Genomic DNA, 23,917 nt, shown 5'->3' with positions numbered 1-23,917 from the left:
AATAAAAGAACACATTAGATTGGTTATAGTTGTAATAGTTAAAGCTTAAACTAACTACTGATAGATCCAGTTTATTGAAGAATTTAAGATGTTGGAAGGACACGGACCAGGGCTGTCAAGGAACTGGCAGGTGGAGTGCTGGCAAGTGCTCATACAAACAAAGATTACCCTGGGCTTGGCATCAAATCTACACCTTTACACTGTTCAGAGGCTACCTTTACAGTGGAACTTCTAGTTATGTTACCTTACAATCAGGTGAGCAGATAAATTGCAGTGACACGTACACTGGCTTTAAATGTCCAAGACTCACCATGACAGGATCCAGAGCCTTGCACTGGGTTGATCCTGGTGTTGTTTGGGCAGGTTTAAGAGTGTCATACAGATTCCGGAGCAGTGTCCACTGATCTGTTAGTATGGTGTGTGCACATGAACCACTTGTGAGGATGTAGAGATGGTGTAGCAGCAGCAATATTGGTCTCACTCAAATAGCATTCATGTCACGTCAGGGCTATAGGGTTATTCCAGTGGGAACGCTAACAGTTGGACGCCACCTAGGAGGTCTGGGGGAGTTTCATTTGGTTTAAATCAGGCTTTTGTTAACCTTAGTGCTAAAGCTTAAAATACTTTAAAAAATGTGCAAAATTAGCATTCCCTCATTTTGGGCTAGGCTCCCCCATTCCCAACTCTTTTGCCTGGTGTATTTCTAAATACTTCACCACATCTATAATCCAGCCCAGACACATGACGTAAAGAAAGGGCCAAGGGCTAGGCACGTAGTGTGAAGATCAACCTGCAGAGGGGTTACCATGGAGATGCACTTCCCATACTGGGTTCTCTCATCCCACTTTACAATGGACCTACACATCCTCCATTGCAGGGACAGCAAACACCACAAAAAAGCGCAGGAGATCGAGATCAACGCAAGGCACATGAAACAAACCAGGCAGTTCCACAGACGTCAAAGGTGCTCAGTACAACCGGACCACTGAAGGACCAAGTGGAAAACAGGAGCTTAAACTCTCCAGCAGACCAAAATCCGGAGGCGGCTTGGGCTGGCTTCCATTCCCCAGAGACAAAACATTCGGGTTTGAAAATCGGCTCCATCAATTGGAGTTAACTTGACTGTAGATCTGTCCAGCTGCTGCGAACCAGCTTTGGCCAACCGATGGTCTACAAGACTTGAAGTCCACAGGTGTGTATGCCACAAGAAACCAGTTCCATTCGTCAACCCTTCCATTGTATGCAAAAACCAGTTGAGAGTCCAGGTCAAATATGGGGAGGCTGAGAAGAAAAAGAGAGCTTGTTAAAAATGTAGATATCACAAAATGTCCCTAGCTGATTAATGGGAATGGTCACCCCAGTACAACTCTATCCGACTGTTGGACTCAGAGCAATGTGATTAAATAAGACCATAAAATATCGGAGCAGATATTGGCCATCAAGTCTGCTCCACATTTTCATCATGGCTTATCCAATTTTCCTGTCAGCCCCAATCTCCTGCCTTTGCCCTGTATCTCTTCATGTCCTGGCCAGCAATCTATCAACCTCTGCCTAAAACATATGAAAAGACTTGGCCTCCACACAGTTCTGGCAAAGAATTCCACAGATTCACCACTCTCTGGCAAACGAAATGGTTCTTTATCTCCATCCTACAAGGACACCCCCCTATTCTGAGGCTGTGTCCTCCGGTCTTTGACTCTCCCACCATAGGAAACATCCTCTCCACATCCACTCCATCAAAGCCTTTCACCATTTAATCGGTTTCAATGAGGTCACCCCTCATTCTTCTGAATTCCAGTGGATACAGGCCCAGGGTCATCAACCACTCTTCATATGACAAGCTATTCAATCCTGGAATCATTTTCTTGAACCTCCTGTGAACGCTCTCCAGTTTCAGCACATCCTTTCTAAGATAAGGAACCCAAACCTGCTCACAGTTCTCAACGTGAGGTCTCACCAGTGCTTTATAAAGTCTCAACATTACATCCTTGCTTCTATATTCTAGTCCTCTGGAAATGAATGCCAACATATAATTCACCTTCCTCACCACAGACTCAACCCGCAAGTTTACCTTTAGGGAATCCTGCACAAGGACTCCCAAGTCCCTTTGCATCTCAGTTTATTTGTATTTTCACTCCATTTAGAAAATAATCAACCCTTTCACATCTTCTACCAAGGAGTATGACCGTACACTTCCTGACACTGTATTCCATCTGCCATTTCTCTGACCATTCTCCCAATCTTTTCAAGTCCTTCTGCAGCCTCTCTACTTCCTCAAAAGTACCTATCCCTCATCCTGTCTTCATATCACCTGCAAACCTTGCAACACAGCTATCAATTCTATCATCCAGATCATGGACATATAGTGTAAAAAGAATTTGTCCCAACACAGACTTACTGTATGTAAAAGACCACTAGTCACCAGCAGCCTCCCTTCATTCCCACTCTTTGCCTCCTGCAAATCAACCACTGCTTTATCCATACTAGAATCTTTCTTGTAATCCCAAGGGCTCATAGCTTGTTAAGCAGACTCGTGTGGTACCTTAAAGGCCTTCTGAAAATCCAATTACAGAACATCAACTGACTCCCTTGTCTATCCTGATTGTTATTTCTTCAAAGAATTCCAAATGATTTGTCAGGCAAGATTTTTCTCTTGAGGAAACCATGTTGACTATGGCCTATTTCATCATGTGCCTCCAAGCACCCTGAGACCTCATCCTTAATAATTGACTCCAACATCTTCCCAACCACTGAGGTCAGGCTAACTGGCCTATAGTTTCCTTTCTTCTGCCTCTCTCCTTTCTTGAAAAATGGAGTGATATTTGCAATTTTCCAGTCTTCTGGACCATTCCAGAATCTAGTGATAATTGCTAATGCCTCCACAATCTCTTCAGCCACCTCTTTCAGAACACTGGGGTGTCCACCATCTGGTCCAGGTGACTTGCCTTCCTTCAGACTTTTCAGTTCCTCAAGAATCTTCTTTCCAGTTATGGTAACTTCACACAATTCACACCCCCGACACCTGGAACTTAGATCATACTGCTAGTGTCTTCCACAGGGAAGACTGACACAAAATACTTATTCAGTTCATCTGCCATTTCATTGTTCACCATTACTACCCCTCCAGCATCATTTTCCAGCAGTCCGATGTCCACCCTGGCCTCTTTCACACTTTATGTACCTGAAAAAACTTCTGGTATCCTCTTTAAAATTATTGCAATTTGAGAGGAAGAAGCATAAGTTACTTGTATCAGTATCGCAGTGGAATAAAGGGAATTACAGAGGCGTGAGAGAGGAGCTTGCCCAGGTGGATCGGAGGAGGATTCTGGTGGGGATAACGGTAGAGCAGAGATGGCTGAAGTTTCTGGGAACAGTTCACAAGACGCAGGATAGATATGACCTGCTGAAGAAGTTCTCAAATGACAGGGGTAGGTAGCCATAGCTGACAAGGGAAGTTAAGAACTGACTAAAAGCCAAGGAAAGGGCATATAAGGTAGCAAAAATGCGTGGAAAGTTTGATGATTGGTAAGCTTTTAAGTTCCAACAAAAGGCAACTAAAAAAGTTATAAGAAGGGAAAAGGTTAAATACAAGGACAGACTAGCCAGTAATATAAAGCAGGATACTAAACTATTTTTCAGTTATATAAAGTGAAAGGGAGGTGCGAGTTGATAGGACACTGGAAAATGATGCAGTTGAGGTTGTAATGGGGACAAAGAAATGGCAGATGAACTTAATGGGTCGTCGTGGTGGCTATCCCTCGAGGTCGAGGATGACGGTCTTCATTCTGTTGATCTATTTATGGGCTCTCAAGTGGCTTATGAGTCCAATCTTGGCTTTGAAAGTTCTTCCGCATTCAGCACAAGTAGTTCCAGATGGCAGATCGGGCTTTGGCTGGTGCTGCCTCTCTTTCCATTTTCTCTTTTCCTCTAATTCTGCATATGTTGGCTTCGAAAGTTGCTGTTCCTTCTTGGATGATGGTTTGCCAGAGTTTCCTGTCCTTGGCATTGGTTTCCCAATTGTTGCTGTCGATGTTACATTTCTTCATGTTGGCTTTTAAGACGTCTTTATATCTCTTCAAGAATGGGCAAAAAAAGTGGCAGATGGAATACAGTGTTGGGAAATGTATGATAATGCATTTTGGTAAAAGGAACAATAGTGGGGACTATTATCTAAATGGGGAGAAGGTTCAAACATCAGAGGTGCAGAGGGACTTGGGAGCCTCTGGCAAGACTCGCAGAAAGTTAATTTACAGATTGAGTCTGTGGTAAAGAAGGCAAATGCAATGTTGGCATTTATTTCAAGGGGAATAGAATATAAAAACAAGGAGATAATGCTGAGGCTTTATAAAGACACCAGTCAGGCTGCACTTGGAGTTTTGTCAACAGTTCTGAGCCCCATATCTCAGAAAGGATGTGTTGTCATTGGAGAGAGTCCAGAGGAGGTTCAGGAGGAGGATTCTGGGAATGAAGGGGTTAACATACGAGGAGCAGTTGGCAGCTTTGGGCCTGTACTCACTGGAATTTAGAAGAATGCTGGGAGATCTCATTGAAACCTACTGAATGTTGGAAGGACCAGATATGGTGGATGTGGAGAGGATGTTTCCTGTAATGGATATATCCAGAACTAGAGGGCACAGCCTCAAAATTGAGGGGTGACCCTTTAGAACAGAGGTAAGGAGGAACTTTTTTTAATCCAGAGAGAGGTGAATCTGTGGAATGCTCTGCCACAGGCTGTGCTGGAGGCCAAGTCCGTGGGTATATTTAAGGTGGAAATTGATTGTCTCCTGATTGGTCAGGGCATTAAAGAATTTGGCGAGAAGGCAGTTGTATGGGGTTGAGTGGATCCAGGATCAGACATGATGGAACAGCAGAGCAGACTCGATGGGCTGAATGGATTAACTCTGCACCTTTGTCTTATGGTCTCATTGGCGAGCTTACTTTTGTATTCCTTCTTAACCATCTCTAAGGCTTTTTTTTAAGTTGCCTTCTGTTGGTTTTTAAAAGCTTCCCAGTACTCTAACTTCCCACTAATCTTTGCTTTTATGTTGGCTTTGACTTCTCGTCAGCCACGGTTGTGTCACCTTTCCTTTAGAATATTTTGTCTTTGGGTTGTATACATCCTGTGCCTTCTGAATTGCTTTGAGGAATTCCAGCCATTGCTGCTCTGCTGTCACCCCTGACTATGTTCTGATGTCTTCACAAAATAGACTAGAGCTTCATAAAGTGGCATCTTTTAGGAATCTGCTTATAAAAATTAACACATTAGGTTTTGATGGGAATTCAAAGCAGCTCGTGGACACAGGACAGACAAGTTAGAGTTGATGTTAGTTCAGTGTCTGACATCTGAAGTCCTTGGGTTGACATATCCGGGAGTCAGAGGCCCAAAGACTCCACTGAAGGTTGGAGATCTGGAGACAGCCTATCCCAGGGTCTGTGCGTGTGTGTGCACATGAGGGAGAAGGTCCATTGGCTGGGAGGGAGAGAGGAAAGGGTCTCCTTTTGCTGTTGTTCTGCTGAGCTACGCTGGTGCTGGGACATGTGGCGACACTTGTGGGCCACTTTGGTTGTTTTTATTTTTATGTAGAGATACAGCACAATAACAGGCCCTTCTGGCCAAATGAGACTACCCCACCCATTTACAACAATGTGACCAACCTGTAGGTCTTTGGACTGTGGGAGGAAACCCTCATGGTCACAGGGAGAACATACAAACTCCTTCCAGACAGCGATTGGAATTAAATGCTGCAATAGCATTTTGCCACTGTGTTGGTTAATGCAAATAACATTTCACCGTACGAAAATGACTCTGACCCGAGATGGAGTCTGAAGTTGGCACTGGACTTAGTAATAACTGGAGAGCTTGGTCACCCTGCTCAAGTACAGGACGTGCAGGAGGTCCCTGCTCATAGACACACAGGCACTTACCGGGTGTTAAAGAAATGGGTTTCTGAAGTGATCTCCAAATGGGTCAGAGGATGACTGTGGAGTGGTAGCAGGTGCAGAATCAGACTAGAAAGCAAAGAAAAGACACTTTTACACCTGGGTTAAAGTACAAATGAAGTTATTATCAAAGTGGTCTGGTTTCCTTATACAAAACTGACAGTTTATTTTTCTTGAAGTTGTTGTCAGTTTTTCCATTGCACCTATGCCTCCATGTACTCATACACAAGGCGTGATTGATAAATTCATGGCCTAAGGTAGAAGGAATCAATTTTAGAAAACCGAGCACATTTATTTTTCAACATAGTTCCCTCCTACATTTTAATTCATCAACTGCTACCTTAAGCCATGAACTTATCAATCACCCCGATGAGTTATTAACTTCAAACTTTCTGCATAATCACTCAAAGAGTTGAACTGCATGTGCACGTAACGAGAACTGTATAACTCATCTCCTTCTACCTAAGGCCACAAACTTATCAATCACCCCCTCCTTTCTGGAGGTCCAAGCTCCGTATGCTGCATGACCGCTGGACTAAGTGTGCTGAAAAATAAATGTGCTAGGTTTTCTAAAATTGACTCCTTCTACCTTAGGCCACGAACTTATCAATCACCCCTCGAATATCAAGTCAAATTTATTACCAAAGTAGATACATGATACCATATACTACCTTGAGATTCATTTTCGTGCACTCACAGGAAAAACACGTGATAGAATCTACAAAGATCTACAGAGACAGACTGACTGACAACCACCATGCAAAAGACAAACTGTGCAAAAAGATGCTGAGAACAGGAGGAATTATGAAGAGTTGGAAGTGAGTCTGTAGGTTATGCAATCAGTTCAGTGTTGAGGTGAGTGAAATTATCCATGGTGGTTCAGGAGCCTGATGGTTGTAGGGGTATACCTGTTCCTGAACCTGACCTTCTGTACCTTCTAGCTGATGGTGGTAGGAAGATCTAGCTTCCAGAACCCTCACACAAGCACAAGGCCAAGGCCAGTCATTGTTATATGGTTATGGCCAGTCATTGATGTAGAGGAGGCTGCACTGGGAGTGGTAGATACAATAGATGTCATGTGAAGTGCTTTATCAACTCACTTTCAAGGTCTGTTTGAGGTCCTGAATGGAGGTGAGGGAGGTGCTGAATGGGCAGGAGTTGTATTTTGGCCACTTGCAGGGGTAAGTGCCAGGAGGGAGATCAGTGAGGAGGGATGAATGGACAAGAGAATCAGGTTGTAGAGTCATTTCTACAGAAAGTGGACAGGGGGTTGGGAAGGGAAAGAGTTATTTTGTGGTTAAGATCCCAGTGGAGATGCCAAAAGTTACAGAGGATGACATGCTGGCTACAGAGGCTCATGGGGGTGGTAGGTCAGAATAAGCAGAACTCTATCCCTGTTATGATGGGAGGATGGAATGAGGGCAGATACTTGGGAAATGGAGATGCAGGTGAGGACACATCAACAGTGATGGAAGGGAAACGCCGCCCATTGAAATAAAAAGGTCTTCAAGCAATTATAGTCTGTGGTCCAGGGCCGGTCAAAGAGTTCGAGAGCAGTTAATACCAGGTCTGTGGAAAGAGACTGGTCAGCTGCAAGTGTCAGATCCAAGGTTTGGGAGGCGGCAGCTGGATACCAGCAAGACTGGGTTGCTGGGGTCAGTATTTATCAACAAGTGACCAACAGTCTCGGACTTCTGGGCACCAAGGCTCGTATTTGGTGTCCAGGGAAGGGAGGGGTCTCTGCTGACTAGACCTGAGGCTCCAGATTAATGCTAACATTCACCTCAGGTAAAGATCTCTCAGGATGAAGAAGCACCTCTCCTGGTGTTTGAGTGGCCTACACCACCGTTAAACCTATTGAACCATCAAATTGTGCACACAGCACTTGCACAGGACAACACACTAAATGCTGGAGGAACTTGGCAGGTCGGGCAGCATCAATGGAGAGGGTGGTTTGGGCTGAGACCCATCATCACAACTGGAAGGAGGGAGAAGGCAGAATCAGCTAATAGCTTGTACTCACTGTGGGAGGGGCAGCAAATGGATCTCCCATTGAATCAAAGGGATTTGGCACCAGAGCACTCAGTCTCACAGTGGCTTCTGGTAATTCTACAAGAAAACGAGACAGCAAGCACAGACGTTGGTAAAGTGAACTGCAGGTCATACTTGTTCTTTCTTACACCAGACCCTCTACTCCCAGCAAACTGTCCCACCCTCAGCACCAGGTCCATAAGATATCGCAGCAGAATTTGGAAAGTGGTGAAATCATCGGACAAAGTCAGCATGGATTTGTGAAAGGAAAATCATGTCTGACAAATCTTATAGAATTTTTTGAAGATGTAACTAGTAGAGTGGATGGGGAGAGCCAGTGGATGTGGTATATTTGGATTTTCAAAAGGCTTTTGACAAGCTCCCACACAGGAGATTAGTGTGCAAACTTAAAGCACACCATATTGGGGGTATGGTATTGATGTGGATAGAGAATTGGTTGGCAGACAGGAAGCAAAGAGTGGGAATAAACGGGACCTTTTCAGAATGGCAGGCAGTGACTAGTGGGGTACCGCAAGGCTCAGTGCTGGGACCCCAGTTGTTTACAATATATATTAATGATTTAGACGAGGGAATTAAATGCAGCATCTCCAAGTTTGCAGATGACATGAAGCTGGGCGGCGGTGTTAGCTGTGAGGAGGATGCTAAGAGGATGCAAGGTGACTTGGCTAGCTTAGGTGAGTGGGCAAATTCATGGCAGATGCAATTTAATGTAGATAGATGTGAGGTTATCCACTTTGGTGGCAAGAACAGGAAAACAGATTATTATCTGAATGGTGGCCGATTAGGAAAAGGGGAGGTGCAACGAGACCTGGGTGTCATTGTACACCAGTCATTGAAGGTGGGCATGCAGGTACAGCAGGCAGTGAAAAAGACAAATGGTATGTTGGCATTCATAGCAAGAGGATTTGAGTACAGGAGAAGGGAGGTTCTACTGCAGTTGTACAAGGCCTTGGTGAGACCACACCTGGAGTATTGTGTGCAGTTTTGGTCCCCTAATCTGAGGAAAGACATTCTTGCCATAGAGGGAATACAAAGAAGGTTCACCAGATTGATTCCTGAGATGGCAGGACTTTCCTATGAAGAAAGACTGGATCGACTAGGCTTATACTCACTGGAATTTAGAAGATTGAGGGGGGATGTTATTGAAACGTATAAAATTCTAAAGGGATTGGACGGGCTAGATGCAGGAAGATTGGTTCCGATGTTGGGGAAGTCCAGAACGAGGGGTCACAGCTTGAGGATAAAGGGGAAGCCTTTTAGGACCGAGATGAGGAAAAACTTCTTCACACAGAGAGTGGTGAATCTGTGGAATTCTCTGCCCCAGGAAACAGTTGAGGCCAGTTCATTGGCTATATTTAAGAGGAAGTTAGATATGGGCCTTGTGGTTAAAGGGATCAGGGGTATGGAGAGAAAGTAGGTCCAGGGTTCTGAGTTGGATGATCAGCTGTGATCATACTGAATGATGGCGCAGGCTCCATACAAAAGCTCCCAGCTCACTGGCCCAGCCTATGCGAGTTCTCAAGGTCAAGGGTCATACAGATCTCTAACAGGGGCTCTTGGGAGAAGGGGCAGCGGAAACAAAACACTGAAGTCTTGCTGTTAGGCACAAGTCATCCCTGGTTACACAGCTCCATGTGGTCTGCCCATGTCTTATAAAGACTTGGCTCAATAAAACTCATTTAACAAGATGCTGTCTGACTTACGGAGTTTCTCCAGCATTTTGTGCATTTACGTGTTGCTCAAGGTCTTACCTGGACCGGCCAGAGAAGATGTCGAGACCGGGACGCTGAACAGGTCCAAAGCAGCAAGACCGGATGGTGCTGGGGGCTGAACTGCAGTGGTACTGGACACAACGCTGTCGCTAGTGGTCTGCAAGAGATGGCAAGCAAGCCTTTCAGAGGCTGAAGGGAACGTCCTGAGCAGAGATACAGGAAATGGGAACTGGAGTGGTCTGCAGGGTCAGAAATGGCCTCCTGTAATTCAATTATTCAACAACCCAGTGTAGAAATTGGCCACAGCACAAAGCCACCCAAATCCCTCTGGAGAGGGTCTGGACGTTCAGGAGAACATTCCTGGGAATTAAAGGGTCAATGTCTGTAGTATTTGATGGCTTTAGGCTCCCTGGAGTTCAGAAGAATGAGGGGGGATCTCATTGAAACCTATTGAATATTGAAAGGCCTAAATAGAATGGATGTAGAGAGGATGGTTCCAGTAATGGGGGAGTGCAGGCAGTCCAGGATCGGCGGGAACAGCCTTAGAATAGAGGGACATCTCTTTAGAACAGAGATGAAGAGTAATTTCTTCAGCTAGGGGGTGATGAATTTGTGGAACTTATTGGGGTAAATTGCTGTAGAGGCCAAGTCACTGGGTATATTCAAAGCAGAGTTTAACAAGTTCTTGATTAATAAGGGTGCCAATGATTACAGGGAGAAGGCAGGAGAATGGGGTTGAGAGGGATAATAAATCAGCCATGATTGAACGGTGGAGCAGACTCAGTGGGCTGAATTTCATAATTCTGCTCCTGACTCTTATGGCCTGTCAGGTTAAGCTTGAATTTACACATTACTGGCCTGGAATTAGCATGAAGGACTGCGAGCCCCTCCTACAGAGGGAAGACGCGGGCTCTGTACTCGCTGAAGAGAGAAGACAGTGCTGGAGGGGCTGAGAGCATGCATTTGCCAACAAGGTTAGACCAAGTGCTCGCACAATCTAGTGGGACTAGCAAGAAAGGTACCAAATCATCCCAAGAATGTTAATTGAGATTCGCAATCTCCAGCACGTCACTCTTACTAAATTTAGTCGACTCAGTGTTCGTTCGGAAAGTGACTGAGTGGAAGCAAAAAAGCACACAGACATTCAAGAGAACTAACGGAACTCCAGGTTAGTGGGAGATGCACAGTTATGTTGGGATTGGCCACTGGTTAGTTACTAGGTGGTTAGTTAATTAAAGGTGGATGGAGGATTTTTCACCTGGATAGCTCGCCTGCCTCGTCCTCCTTTGGCGCTCTGCGGTGGAGGGGACAGGGCGATGGAGTCGAGACCTTGTCCCAGGAGGGAATCCATCTGCTTGGTCGAAGCACTTTGAGTGTCTGGTTTTAAGCCATTGTGTGTGGCTGGCGTGGGGCCAGAGATTTTAGCAAAAGGATTGGGTGCTGGCTTGCTAACTGAATCACTTGGTTCTTGGCCTGGCAACCCATTCAGCGGCCATGGGGATGAGTCAACCTTAGAGCCAGTGACAGCTGGACTAGACAGGTGGTCAAAGTTCAAACTGCTGGCAGCATCTAGGAAAGCAAGTGCTCCGTCTTTCTGATTGGAGAAATTTGCAGAATCAACAGCCTGAGGTACTGATTGGTTATGTTGAGAGAAAGGATCATTTCCAAAGGGGTTGGGGTCAGGCGTGGGGAAGAAGTTGAGCGAGGAAGCAGTGGTCTCATCTCGGAAGGGATTGTCTTTCATACAGGTGTTCAGGGGGTCCATTTCAGGAGAGGACAAATCCAACAAGCAACCCGAAGAGCTGTCATTGTTTTCCTGATCATTGGCAGAGAGAAGGAAATTTCAATCACAGGATCAACAAGAGCTAAAAACGGTGCAGCCGAAGGGCAAGATTTCTTCTGAAGGTAGCAACAGTCAGTGCAGTCCTCCCCCCCCACCCTCCTGTGAATGTTATCTACAGTCTGGAGTGGTTAAAGGAGAGTGTGTAACCAAGGCAAGCATTTTGGGCACATTGCTCTGGATTTCCAACATCTGCAAAATCTCCTGTGTACGATGTTACATAACCAGCTGGTATTAATCTAACAAAGATTTCAATGGAAGACATGGCTAAAACAGAATTAGGTTGTTGAATTCTAACACTCTAATTCCTTTGGAATGAAAATTGCTTCCTACAACCACATGGTCAAAGAATTCCATACTGTAATGATCTGTAAAAATACACTTCTGGCCAAAACACATGATCCCAATCACTCCCCCTCAAGAATCACATTATTTTATGGACTTAAATAACCCAAATACACACAGACCCAGTGACATTCCCTGGACAGACTGAATGAACTGACATTCCCCTAAAAGAAAAACAGGCATTGACTGTGTGGATAGTCAAAGGCTTTTCCCCAGGGCTGAAATGGCTAACACGAGAGGGCACACGTTTAAGGTGCTGGGGAGTAGGTACAGAGGAGATGTCGGGTTAAGTTTTTTTTACTCAGAGAGTGGTGAGTGCGTGGAATGGGCTGCCGGCGACAGTGGGGGTGATGGATACAATAGGGTCTTTTAAGAGACTCCCAGACAGGTACATGGAGCTTGGGGAAATAGAGGGCCATGGGTAACCCTTACATAATTTCCAAGGTAAGGACATGCTCAGCCCAGCTTTGTGGGTTGAAGGGCCTGTACTGTGCTGCAGGTTTTCTATGTTTCTATGTAACGGATTTGAAAACACTATTCTGGACTGAGGTAACCCAACGTACCCCTAACAACATTCTCTGGATATTCTGTGTGCACTCCGCTGAATACATCTATCGACCCTGATGAAGGGTCTTGGCCCGAAACATCAGCAATACTCTTTTCCGTAGAAGCTGCCTGGCCTGCTGAGTTCCTCCAGCAGTTTGTGTGTGTTGCTTAGATTGTCAGCATCTGCAGACTTTCTCTTGTTTGTGAAACATCTAATGTTCTAGGATTTAGACAACAGTGTCCTAGATGCAGATTCTGACTGCACTGGAAGCCCGGTTCCAGTCTCCTGGGATACCAGCCTATATTAAAGTCCCTTTAGAACAGAGATGAGGTTAGCCAAAGGATAGTGAATCTGTGGAATTCTTTGCCATAGACAGCTGTGAAGGATATGTCACTGGGTATATTTAAAGCAGTGTTTGATAGGCTCTTGATTAGTCAGGGTGTCAAAGGTCATGGGGAGAAGGCAGGAGAATGGGCTGAGAGGGATAATAAATCAGCCAAGATGGAATGGCAGAGAAGATGGGCCAAATGGCCTATTTTCACTCCTAAACATGCGTTATGGTCTTAAGGCAGGATCAGCTTCTTAAGTTAGGTCTGTATACCCACAGGTCAAACACGGTAGCAGTTCAAGGTGACAGCTCACTGTTACTCAAGGGTAACGAGGGAAGGGCAATTAAATGCCAGATGAGTCTGCAAAGCCCACCTGCAGGACGTGTTCTCTTCTCGCTACTACCATCGGGCAGGAGGTCCAACACCACTAAGATCAGTAACAGTAATTACCCGACAACCATCGGGCAGGAGGTCCAACACCACTAAGATCAGTAACAGCAATTACCCGACAACCATCGGGCAGGAGGTCCAACACCACTAAGATCAGTAACAGTAATTACCCGACAACCATCGGGCAGGAGGTCCAACACCACTAAGATCAGTAACAGCAATTACCCGACAACCATCAGGCTCCTGAACAAGCGTGGACAATTTCACTCACCACAACTCTGAAATGATTCCCACAATCTACAGATTCACTTCCAAGGACTCTTTATACCTAATTGACAATTTCCTGATTGGTCAGGGCACCAAAGGTTTCATTTGGAGAAGGAAGTCGGAGAATCAGAATGGGAGAGCGGCGGGAACCATTTTGATTTTGTCTTCTTCTCATCGGTGTTAAGAGAGGTGGGACTGCGCAGGCGTGTGACGACGGGCAGTGAAGCGGGGAAGATTTAAAAAGGACACAGCCTTATACAGCGGGCAGCGGAGTGAGCCGGGAGCAGAGTGAAGGCTTAAGGGCTTTGGCTCAACGGGAGAGGCAAGGTGGGTTTAGGTTTCAGTTTTTCCTGTTATTTGAGGAAAGGGGGAAGTATGAGTGTGAGGGCAGCTTGTTGTTCTCGGTGTCGGATGTGAGAGGTCCTGGAGTCTCCTAGCCTCCCGGACATCCACGTCTGTGCCAGGTGTGTTGAGCTGCAGCTCCTAAGGGTCTGTGTTAGGGAACTGGAGCTGCAGCTCAATGACCTTCGTCTGGTCAGGGAGCGTGAGGAGTGATAGAGAGGAGTTACAGGCAGGTGGTAACAATGGGGCCACGGGAGGCAGACAGGTGGGTCAGGGTTAGGAGGGGGAAAGGGGCAGAGTCGGGTACCAGAGAGTACCCCAATGGCTGTACCCCTTGACAATAAGTACTCCTGGTTGAGTACTGTTAGGGGGTGGGGGGAATGGCCTACATGAGGGAAGCAACAGAGACCATGCCTCCAGCACAGAGTCTGGCCCTGTACTCAGAAGGGTAGGGAAAGGAAGAGGAAGGCAGTAATAATAGGGGACTCGATAGTTAGGGGGTCAGATAGGCGATTCTGTGGGCGCAGACAGGAGACCCGGATGGTAGTTTGCTTCCCTAGTGCCAGGGTCCGGGATGTTTCCAATCACATACAAGATATGCTGAAGTGGGAGGGAGTACAGCCAGAGGTCGTGGTACATATAGGTACCAATGACATAGGTAGGAAAAGGGAAGAGGTCCTGAAAGGAAAATATAGGGAGTTAGGAAGGAAGTTGAGAAGAAGGACCACAAAGGTAGTAATCTCGGATTACTGCCTGTGCCACGCGACAGTGAGAGTAGGAATGGAATGAGGTGGAGGATAAATGCGTAGCTGAGGGATTGGAACAGTGGGCAGGGATTCAAGTTTCTGGGTCATTGGGACCTCTTTTGGGGCAGGTGTGACCTGTACAAAAAGGACAGGTTACACTTGAATCCTAGGGGGACCAATATCCTGGCGGGGAGATTTGCCAAGGCTACTGGGGAGACTTTAAACTAGAATGGTTGGGGGTGGGAATCAAATTGAAGAGACTAGGGGAGAGGAGTTTAGTTCACAAATGGAGAAAGCTAGTAGACGGTGTGTGAGGGAGGATAGGCAGGTGATAGAGAAGGTGAGCGCTCAGACCAAAGATGTAGGGGAGAAGGAAGACAAAGATAATAAGGTTATTTGCACCGTTAGGGATAAACAGAGAGGAAGAGGTAGAGAATTTCTTAAATGCATTTATTTTAATGCTAGGAGCATTGTAAGAAAGGTGGATGAGCTTAGAGCATGGATTGATACCTGAAAATATGATGTTGTAGCTATTAGTGAAACATGGTTGCAGGAGGGGTGTGATTGGCAACTAAATATTCCTGGATTTCATTGCTTCAGGTGTGATAGAATCAGAGGGGCAAGAGGGGGAGGTGTTGCATTGCTTGTCAGAGAAAATATTACAGCGGCAGGATAGATTAGAGGATTTGTCTTACGGAGGCTATTTGGGTGGAATTGAGGAATGGGAAAGGTGTAGTAACACTTATAGGGGTGTATTATAGACCACCTAATGGGGAGCGAGAATTGGAGGAGCAAATCTGTAAGGAGATAGCAGATATTTGTAGTAAGCACAGAGTTGTGATTGTGGGAGATTTTAATTTTCCACACATAGACTAGGAAGCCCATTCTGTAAAAGGGCTGAATGGTTTGGAGTTTGTAAAGTGTGTGCAGGATAGTTTTTTGCAACAATACCAACTAGAGAAGGGGCAGTTTTGGATCTCCTGTTAGGGAATGAGATAGGTCAGGTGACAGAGGTATGTGTTGGGGAGCATTTTGGGTCCAGTGATCACCATACCATTAGTTTCAATATAATTATGGAAAAGGATAGGACTGGACCCAGGGTTGAGATTTTTGTTTGGAGAAAGGCTGAGTCTGAGGAGATGCAAAAGGATTTAGAAGGAGTGTATTGGGACAATTTGTTTTATGGGAAGGATGTAGTAGAGAAATGGAGGTCATTTAAAGGTGAAATTTTGAGGGTACAGAATCTTTATGTTCCTGTTAGGTTGAAAAGAGAGGTTAAAAGTTTGAGAGAGCCATGGTTTTCAAGGGATATTGGAAACTTGGTTCAGAAAAAGAGAGAGATCTACAATAAATATAGGCAGCATGGAGTAAATGAGGTGCTCGAGGAATATAAAGAATGTAAAAAGAATCTTAAGAAAGAAATTAGAAATGTTAAAAGAAGATATGAGGTTGCTTTGACAAGTAAGGTGAAAATAAATCCAAAGGGTTTCCACAGTTATATTAATAGCTAAAGGATTGTGAGGGATTAAATTGGTCCCTTAGAAAATCAGAGTAGACAGCTATGTGTGGAGCCAAAAGAGATGGGGGAGATTTTGAACAATTTCTTTTCATCAGTATTCACTAAGGAGAAGGATATTGAATTGTGTAAGGTAAGGGAAACAAGTAGGGTAGTTATGGAAACTATAATGATTAAAGAAGAGGAAGTACTGGAGCTTTTAAAGAATATAAAAGTGGATAAATCTCTGGGTCCTGAGAGGATATTCCCTGGGACCTTGAGGGAAGTTAGTGTAGAAATAGTAGGGTCTCTGACAGAAATATTTCAAATGTCATTAGAAACGAGGATGGTGCCAGAGGATTGGCGTATTGCTCATGTTGTTCCATTGTTCAAAAAGGGTTCTAAGAGTAAACCTAGCAATTATCAGCCTATAAGATTGATGTCAGAGGTGGGTAAATTAATGGAAAGTATTCTTAGAGATGGTATATATAATTATCTGGATAGACAGGGTCTGATTAGGAGCAGTCAACATGGATTTGTGCATGGAAGGTCATGTTTGACAAATCCTATTCAACTCACTTCCCACTTGCTCTACCAGAGTCAGAACAGACTTCAAATACACCAGAGTTATACCAGAGGGTCTGAACCGACACAAGACCATCGAGAATTCAAGAATACACAAGATCCACACCGTCACCCAATCGACTTTAAATTTCAGCCCAATCCAAAAAACTCACTCACATTCTTAACACAGGATACCTCATCGTCAAAGTTCAATAGTGGACTTCCATTCTGTGGGAGAGGAGAGAAACCAGAGTGAGACAGAAGCACAGCAATATCTCTGCCATGTCCTAATGATGCTTTGTGACAACATATCAGGGTGGAAAGCACATGGAATTGAATAGTAGATTCCAGGAATTAGAACACCTGTACGCTTCAGTCCAGTTAAGTGGTTACCCTAATTAGCTGGTTTCACAGTTAAAATGGTATGTATTTAAAAGAAATACAGAACAAATTGGATAAAAACACGAAATGCTGGCAGAACTCAGCAGGCCAAACAGCATCTATGGGAGGAGGTAGTGACGACGTTTCGGGCCAAAACCCTTCACCACCCTCCTGATGAAGGGTTTAGGCCCGAAATGTCGTCACTCCCTCCTCCCATAGATGCTGTCTGGCCTGCTGAGTTCTGCCAGCATTTTGTGTTTTTATTTATTTCCAGCATCTGCAGATTCACTCGTGTTGCCCAGAACAAATTGGTACTCTACCAATGTGGTACTATAAAACTGTATTAGCTGTTAATAGTTATCGACAGAGGAATTCATTCAGTGTACTCTGACGTGTTCTTTTAATTGACTGTAAAAGAACAAAATCAATGCCGACACCTGGTGTAGATAATGGACTGCTTTCATACTATGCTTTCAATGACTGCAAACTCCAAATCTTCATTTTCATTGTAATATTTACGATGATAATAGATCTGATCTGGATTCATATGGAGTGTGGTGTTGGAGCAGGCCATCCACTGGGCTGTAATCCCACTGACACTGCACTGGGAGGGAATGCTCCCAACTCTCTCCAACCACAATCTAACCAATTCTACTGCAGAAACATTAAACACCTTACCTTAATGGGCTTGCTGTCATCCTAGGGGGGGAAAGAGAGATCAGTTAGCACAGCATGTACTGAGACCAAGTACATTAAGATCCCACCACTGTCTGTGGAGGGAATTGAACTGTCCAAAGACATACCAGGCCAATTAACTGATCATGCTGAATGAACTCAACTTCACTAAAACATGCTGCATAAAACCACGCGAGTGAAGGTACAGTTTCTCCCCAGGTTTGGAGAAATCAAGAGGACAGTAACTCTCTGCCCTTGCACCTTAAGGGGCCTCGTTTGTGCCCAGAGGGTGGTCAGTATATGAAACAAGCTGTCGCAGGAAATATCTGAAGCAGGTACCGTGACATTTAAAAGGTACTTCAGCTGGTGGATGGTCTAGAGCAGGGGTTCCCAACCTTTATGCCACGGACCAACACCATGAAGCAAGGGGTCCACGGATCCCAGTTTGGGAACCCCTGGTTTAGAGGGATATGGGCCAAACCTGGGCAAATGGAACTGGCTTAATTGGGACCTTTGAGGGTGTGGACAACCAACTCCATTCCCAGTGCTTCCTGCCCATCACTCAACACCATGTTACCATGCCCAAAATGTTTCCCTGACCTTGGCCTGATTTTCAGCTTCCTCCTTCTTTTTCAGGTTGTACACCAATTGGAAGAGATCCTTTAGGTCCACCACCAGAGGCTCGGCCTGGAGAGCAAAAGAATACCATCAGACGAGGGGGAACTGAAAGCTCTGATTAGGAATTGGACAGGATAGCGAGGCGTAGGTCTCCCCTCAGGATGACGTTGGAACCATCACCCACACTGTTACTCCTCAGCTCTTACAGCTCTGGGAATGGATTCTCATTCCTGGAGCTTTAATCAGTGACCGGAGCCTTCACTGTCAGGAACCCACTGGGCACAAAGCAATGCCTCAAACACCAGACTGGCATTCTGAAACATTTGGATTCACTTTGAGAGATGGCTACACTGAATTTTAATCCTCTCTTCGACAGGAGTTCAGTGAGACCCTCTCTCACTGCTCCCCCCTTGCTGCTGTCCAAGTCTACTTCACCCATCACCCTCCAGCTTCTGCTCCATCCCCATCCCCACACATTCATACCCTGGATTCTTTTTCCTTCCATTCCAGCCCCAAACTAGACTTTATTCCACTCTGTAGGCGCTATCTGACCTACCGAGTTCCTCCAGCATTGTGTGTGTGTGTGTGTTGCTCTGGATTTCAAACAACTGGAGAAAGTTTGAGGCTGCCAGACCCCGAGACCCTGAGACATCCAGGTACAGTCTCAGCTTCCCACCTTCAAGGCAAAGGATGGGAGTGGGGGTGTGTACGAAACGAGTGGCATAGGGTGAATGCTCTTTTCCCCACCACCAGAACGGGTAGGTTTAGGGCAAAGGGAAAGATTTAAGAAATGACTTCAGGGGGTGGTGGTAGCTCATTAATATGGACAGGTACTGATAGGAAAGGGTTAGAGGATGCAGGCAAATAGACCAGCTTAGATTGGACATCTTGTACCAGATGGGCTGATGGGCTGATGGGCTGATGGGCTCCCCCCCACCCCAAGTAGTTTTGTTCTAGTCCCTGACTTTCAAAGTCAGGTTTCCTGGTCAGTCGGCAGGGTCTGTCTGGGCCTGTAACCAGAGGTTCAGAGGACAGCCCAAGCCCTCAATTCAGACCAGTGCAGGGACAGGAAGCTCACTATCTGCACCCCCCCACCCTAACATCCTCGGAGGTCATTCCATACAGCAAACAGACGGAGAACTGGACACAGGCTAGAGGAGCCATTAGCCCGCAGGACGGCTGGGCAAGCTGCCTCTACGTCGGTGGAAGTGTCAGATTTACCTGGGACACAATGCATACTCAATAGGGCTCGTCTACTGAGAGGCTGGAGCCATGGAGCTTGAATATAGCGCAGTACAGGCCCTTCAGCCCACGATGTTATGCTGACCTTTTAACTTTCAAGATCCATCTAACCCTTCCCTCCCACATCATCCGCCATTTTTCTATCATCCAAGTGCCTTTCCAAGAGTCTCTTAAACATCTGCAATGCATCTGCCTCCACCATCAACCCTGGCAGGGTATTCCACACCCCCACCATTCTCTGTAAGACAACCCCTCCATTCTTCCCATAAATCACCTTCAAATGAAACCCCTCGTATTTGCCATTTCCATTCTGGAAAAATGTCTGACTGTCTACTTGATCCATGCCTCTTATCATCTTGTACACCTTTATCAAGTCAGCTTTGCTCCAGAGAGAAGCTCAAGATCACTCAACTTACCCTCATGAGACATCCTCTCTGGTCCAGGCAGCTTCCTGAAATCTCCTCTGCACCCTCTCTAAAGCTTCCACATCCTTCCTATAATGGGGCGACCAGAACTTGCAGAACTGAACACAATATTCCAGGCAGCATCCTGAAATCTCCTCTGCACCCTCTCTAAAGCTTCCACATCCTTCCTATAATGGGGCGACCAGAACTTGCAGAACTGAACACAATATTCCAGGCAACATCCGGAAATCTCCTCTGCACCCTCTCTAAAGCTTCCACATCCTTCCTATAATGGGGCGACCAGAACTTGCAGAGCTGAACACAATATTCCAGGCAGGGTCTAACCACGGTTTTATAGAGCAGCAACATTACCTTTTGGCTTTTGAAGTTAATCCCCCAACTAATTAAGGCCAAAACAATATGTCTTCTTAACAACACGTGCAGTGACTTTTTGGGATCTATGGACGTGGACCACAAGCTCCCTCTGTTCCTCCACTCTGCCAGGAATCCTGCCTTTAAACCATCATGGGTGAAGCCCTCCCCACATTGAGCACATCTACATGGAGGACTGATACAAGGAAGCAGCATCCATCATCAGGGACCCCAACCATTCAGGCCATGCTCTCTTCTCACTGCTGCCATCAGGAAGGAGGTACAGGAGCCTCAGGACCCACACCACCAGGTTCACAAACCAACAGGCTCATGACCCAGGGGGAATAATTTCACTCACCTCAACACTGAACTGATTCCACAACCTATAGATTCACTTTCAAGGACTCTACAACTCTTGTTTTCAGTATTATTTAATTATTGATTTTTTTTTGTATGTGCACATTTTGCACAGTACTGTACATTAACCCTTTCATTACCAGAATCATTCTCGCGAACCTCCTCTGGACCCTCTGCAACGCCAGTACATCTTAGATTAGGAGCCCAAAGAAGTAAAAATTGGGATAACTTTACTTAAAATACAAAAATTTGAAGTACATTTATCATCAAAGCATTATGCAGTATACAACCCTAAGGTTCGATTTCCCATAAACAGCCACAAAACAAAGGAAGCCGTGGAACCTGTGCAAAGGAAAACATCGACATCAAACCACCTCACGTGCAAAAAACCAAATCGTGCACGTGGCAACTAAAAGAGGAATGAGCCAAAACAGAAAATAAAACACTAAAATGAAAGAGTTGTTAAGAATTGGCTCGCCCCTCACTGAACTGTTCCCGTACTTTAAAGGACTCTACTTCATGTTCTCAATATTTATTGCTTATTTATACATTTTTTCTATTTATATTTGCTGTTTGTCATCTTTTGCACACTGGCTATCTTGTCATGTGCCTCCAGGTACACAGTAATCTCATCCCTAACAATCGATTCCAACTACTTCCCAACCACTGATGTCAGGCTAACAGGTCTATAGTTTCCTTTCTGCTGCCTCCCACCCTTCTTAAATACCGGGTTAAATTTGCAATTTTCCTTTCATCTGGTACAATGCCAGAATCTATCGATTCTTGACTCTCTTTTATCCTTTATATACTTAAAAAAGCTTTTAGTATCGTCTTTAATATTAGTCACCAGCTTCCTTTCAAAATCCATCTTTTCCTTCTAATAACCTTCTTAATTTCCTTCTGCAAGTTTTTAAAAGCTTCCCAATCCTCTACCTTCCCTCAAGCTCTGGCTTCCTTGTATGCCCTCTCTTTTGATTTTACTTTGGCTCTGACTTCACTTCTCAACCATGGTAGTGTCCTTCTTCCCTTTTTAAATTTCTTATTATTTGGAATATCTCTGTCTTGCACTTCCCTCATTTTTCACAGTAACTCCAGTCATTGCTGCTCTGCTGTCCTTCCTACAGATGTCCCTTTCCAGTCAACTTCGGCCAGTTCCTCTCATGTCATTGTAATTTCCTTGATTCCACTGAAATACCAACACATTGGATTTTATTTTTTTCCCTCTCAAATTTCAATGTGAACTCGATCATATTGTGATCACTGTTTGTTCCCTGGGGGTTCTTTAACCTTAAGCTCACTTATCACCTCCAGATCATTGCACAACACCCAATCCAGCACAGCTGATCCCCTAGTGGGCTCAACAACAAGCTGTTCTAAAAAGCCATCCCTTAGGCATTCTACAAATTCTCTCTCTTGGGGTCCAGTACTGACCTGGTTTTCCCAATCCACTTTCATGTTAAAATCCCCAACGATTATCATGACATTGCCTTTCTGACACACCTTTTCCATCTCCTGCTGTAATTTGTAATCCACATCCCGGCTGCTGTTTGGAGGCCTGTATACAACTGCCATTAGGGTCCTTTTACCCTTAACTCAACCCATAGAGACTCTACACCTTACGATCCTACGTATTCCCTTTTAAATGATTTAATATTATTTCTTATACACAGGGCCACACCACCCTCTCTGCTGACTAACCTATCTTTCTGATACACCGTATATCCTTGGACGTTCAGCTCCCAATGGCAGCCATCCTTTAGCCAAGTTTCAGAGATGGCCACAACGTCATATTTGCTAATCTGTAGCTGAATTTCAAGATCATCCTTTTTATTTCTTATGCTGCTTGCATTTCAGTCCAGTATTTGTTTCTTTCTGTTTTAACTGCACCATGTCTCTATTGCCCTGTAACTCATGCCACCGGCTTTGATTATGCCCCCTAGGATATTGGACTCTTTGGGTTCAGGTGTGACCTGTCCTTTTTGTACAGGTCTTACCTCCCCCAGAAGAGGCCCCAATGATCCAGGAATCTGATTCCCTGCCCCCTACACCAGTCTCTCAGCCACACATTAATATGCCTGAGCATGCTATCCTTGCACTCGCTAGCACGTGGCACAGGCAGCAATCCTGAGATTACTACCCTAGAGGTCCTGGTTTTCAGTTTCCTACCCAACTCCCTGAATTCTCTCTTCAGGACCTCCTCCCTTTTCCTAACTATGTCATTTGTACGAACGTGTACCAAGACTTCTGGCTGTTTACCCTCTCCCTTCGGAACACTCTGCACCCGATCTGAGACATCCTGTACCCTGGCACCTGGGAGGCAACACACCATGCGGGTATCCCTATCAGGCTGACCGAACCTCCAGTCTGATCCCCTCACTGTGGAATCCCCTATGACTACCACATTCCTCATCTTCTTCTCTCCTTTCTGCACCATGGAACCAGGCTCAGTGTTAGAGACCCGGTTGCCGTGGTCGTCCTCTGTCAGGTCCCCCTCAACCGCATCCAAAGCAAGTTAACCACAGGGGTGCCCTCTACTATCTGAGCTGTTCCCTTCATTTCCCTGGCCGTCACCCACTTATCCAACTCCTGCAGCCTCGGATTCACCACCTTTTGGCCAAAGGAATTTCACCTTATCTGCCCTAAAGGAATGTCCTTTTACTCTGAGGCTCTACCCCCTGGTCCTGAACTTTCCCACTATTGGAAACAGCCTCTCCACATCCACTCCACCGAGGCCACTCAATATACAGGTTTCGAAGAGATACTCTTTATGCTTCTAAACTCCCAAGGGTGCAGGCCCAGAGCCATCCTCGTACATTAACTCTTCCATTCCCAGGATCATTCTTTTACGTCTTCTCAGGACCCTCTCCGACACCAGCATATCCTTTCCTTGATATTTCAAGACAGCTGTCCAATTCTGCTTCAACTTTTAACTCTTGTCAGCTCTGCCCACTACCACACCAACAGCTGCTTTTTGGGTCCATTACTTCATTAGGAACCTGCGGAGATTTGGTATGCCAAAAGCTTCTGCAAATTTCTATGTATTCTACAAGCAAGACCTTGGTCAGACACCACTTGGAGCACTGTGGTCAGTTCTGGTCACCTCGCTACAGGAAGGATATGGGTACTATAGACAGAGTGCAGAGATTTACAAGGATGTTGCCTGGATTGGGGAGCATGTCTTATGAGAATAGATTGAGTGAACTCGGCCTTTTCTCCTTGGAGCGACGGTGGATGAGAGGTGACCTGATAGAGGTGTATAAGATGATGAGAGGCATTCATCGTGTGGATAGTCAGAGGCT

At 45.4% G+C, this 23,917-nt stretch overlaps 1 protein-coding gene across 1 annotated transcript; it reads right to left on the bottom strand.

The window, feature by feature from the left end:
• On the bottom strand, positions 1-18,316 carry LOC132396575 (disabled homolog 2-like). The gene is made up of 8 exons (XM_059974248.1): positions 18,226-18,316; positions 17,629-17,649; positions 16,747-16,797; positions 10,963-11,520; positions 9,744-9,861; positions 7,964-8,049; positions 5,926-6,009; positions 1-1,281 (listed from the first exon to the last, which is right to left on the bottom strand). Exons 4-7 carry the CDS (start codon positions 11,467-11,469, stop codon positions 5,932-5,934), a joined length of 789 nt encoding a protein of 262 aa, XP_059830231.1. The 5' UTR covers positions 11,470-11,520; positions 16,747-16,797; positions 17,629-17,649; positions 18,226-18,316; the 3' UTR covers positions 1-1,281; positions 5,926-5,931.
• Between the last annotated feature and the right edge of the window lie 5,601 nt (positions 18,317-23,917).

This window comes from Hypanus sabinus, chromosome 7 (genome assembly GCF_030144855.1).
Source record: "Hypanus sabinus isolate sHypSab1 chromosome 7, sHypSab1.hap1, whole genome shotgun sequence".
Taxonomy (NCBI): Eukaryota; Metazoa; Chordata; class Chondrichthyes; order Myliobatiformes; family Dasyatidae; genus Hypanus; species Hypanus sabinus.
This window is presented reverse-complemented; position numbering and strand designations above follow the sequence as displayed.

Excerpts from the sequence above, each read along its gene's own strand:
- LOC132396575 (XM_059974248.1), bottom strand. The coding sequence starts at position 11,469 with ATGGACCCCCTGAACACCTGTATGAAAGACAATCCCTTCCGAGATGAG. Across the intron at positions 8,050-9,743 it reads ATCTTCTCTGGCCGGTCCAG|AATTACCAGAAGCCACTGTG; the intron begins GTAAGACCTTGA and ends GTTTTCTTGTAG. Across the intron at positions 6,010-7,963 it reads CATTTGCTGCCCCTCCCACA|TCTGATTCTGCACCTGCTAC; the intron begins GTGAGTACAAGC and ends TTTGCTTTCTAG.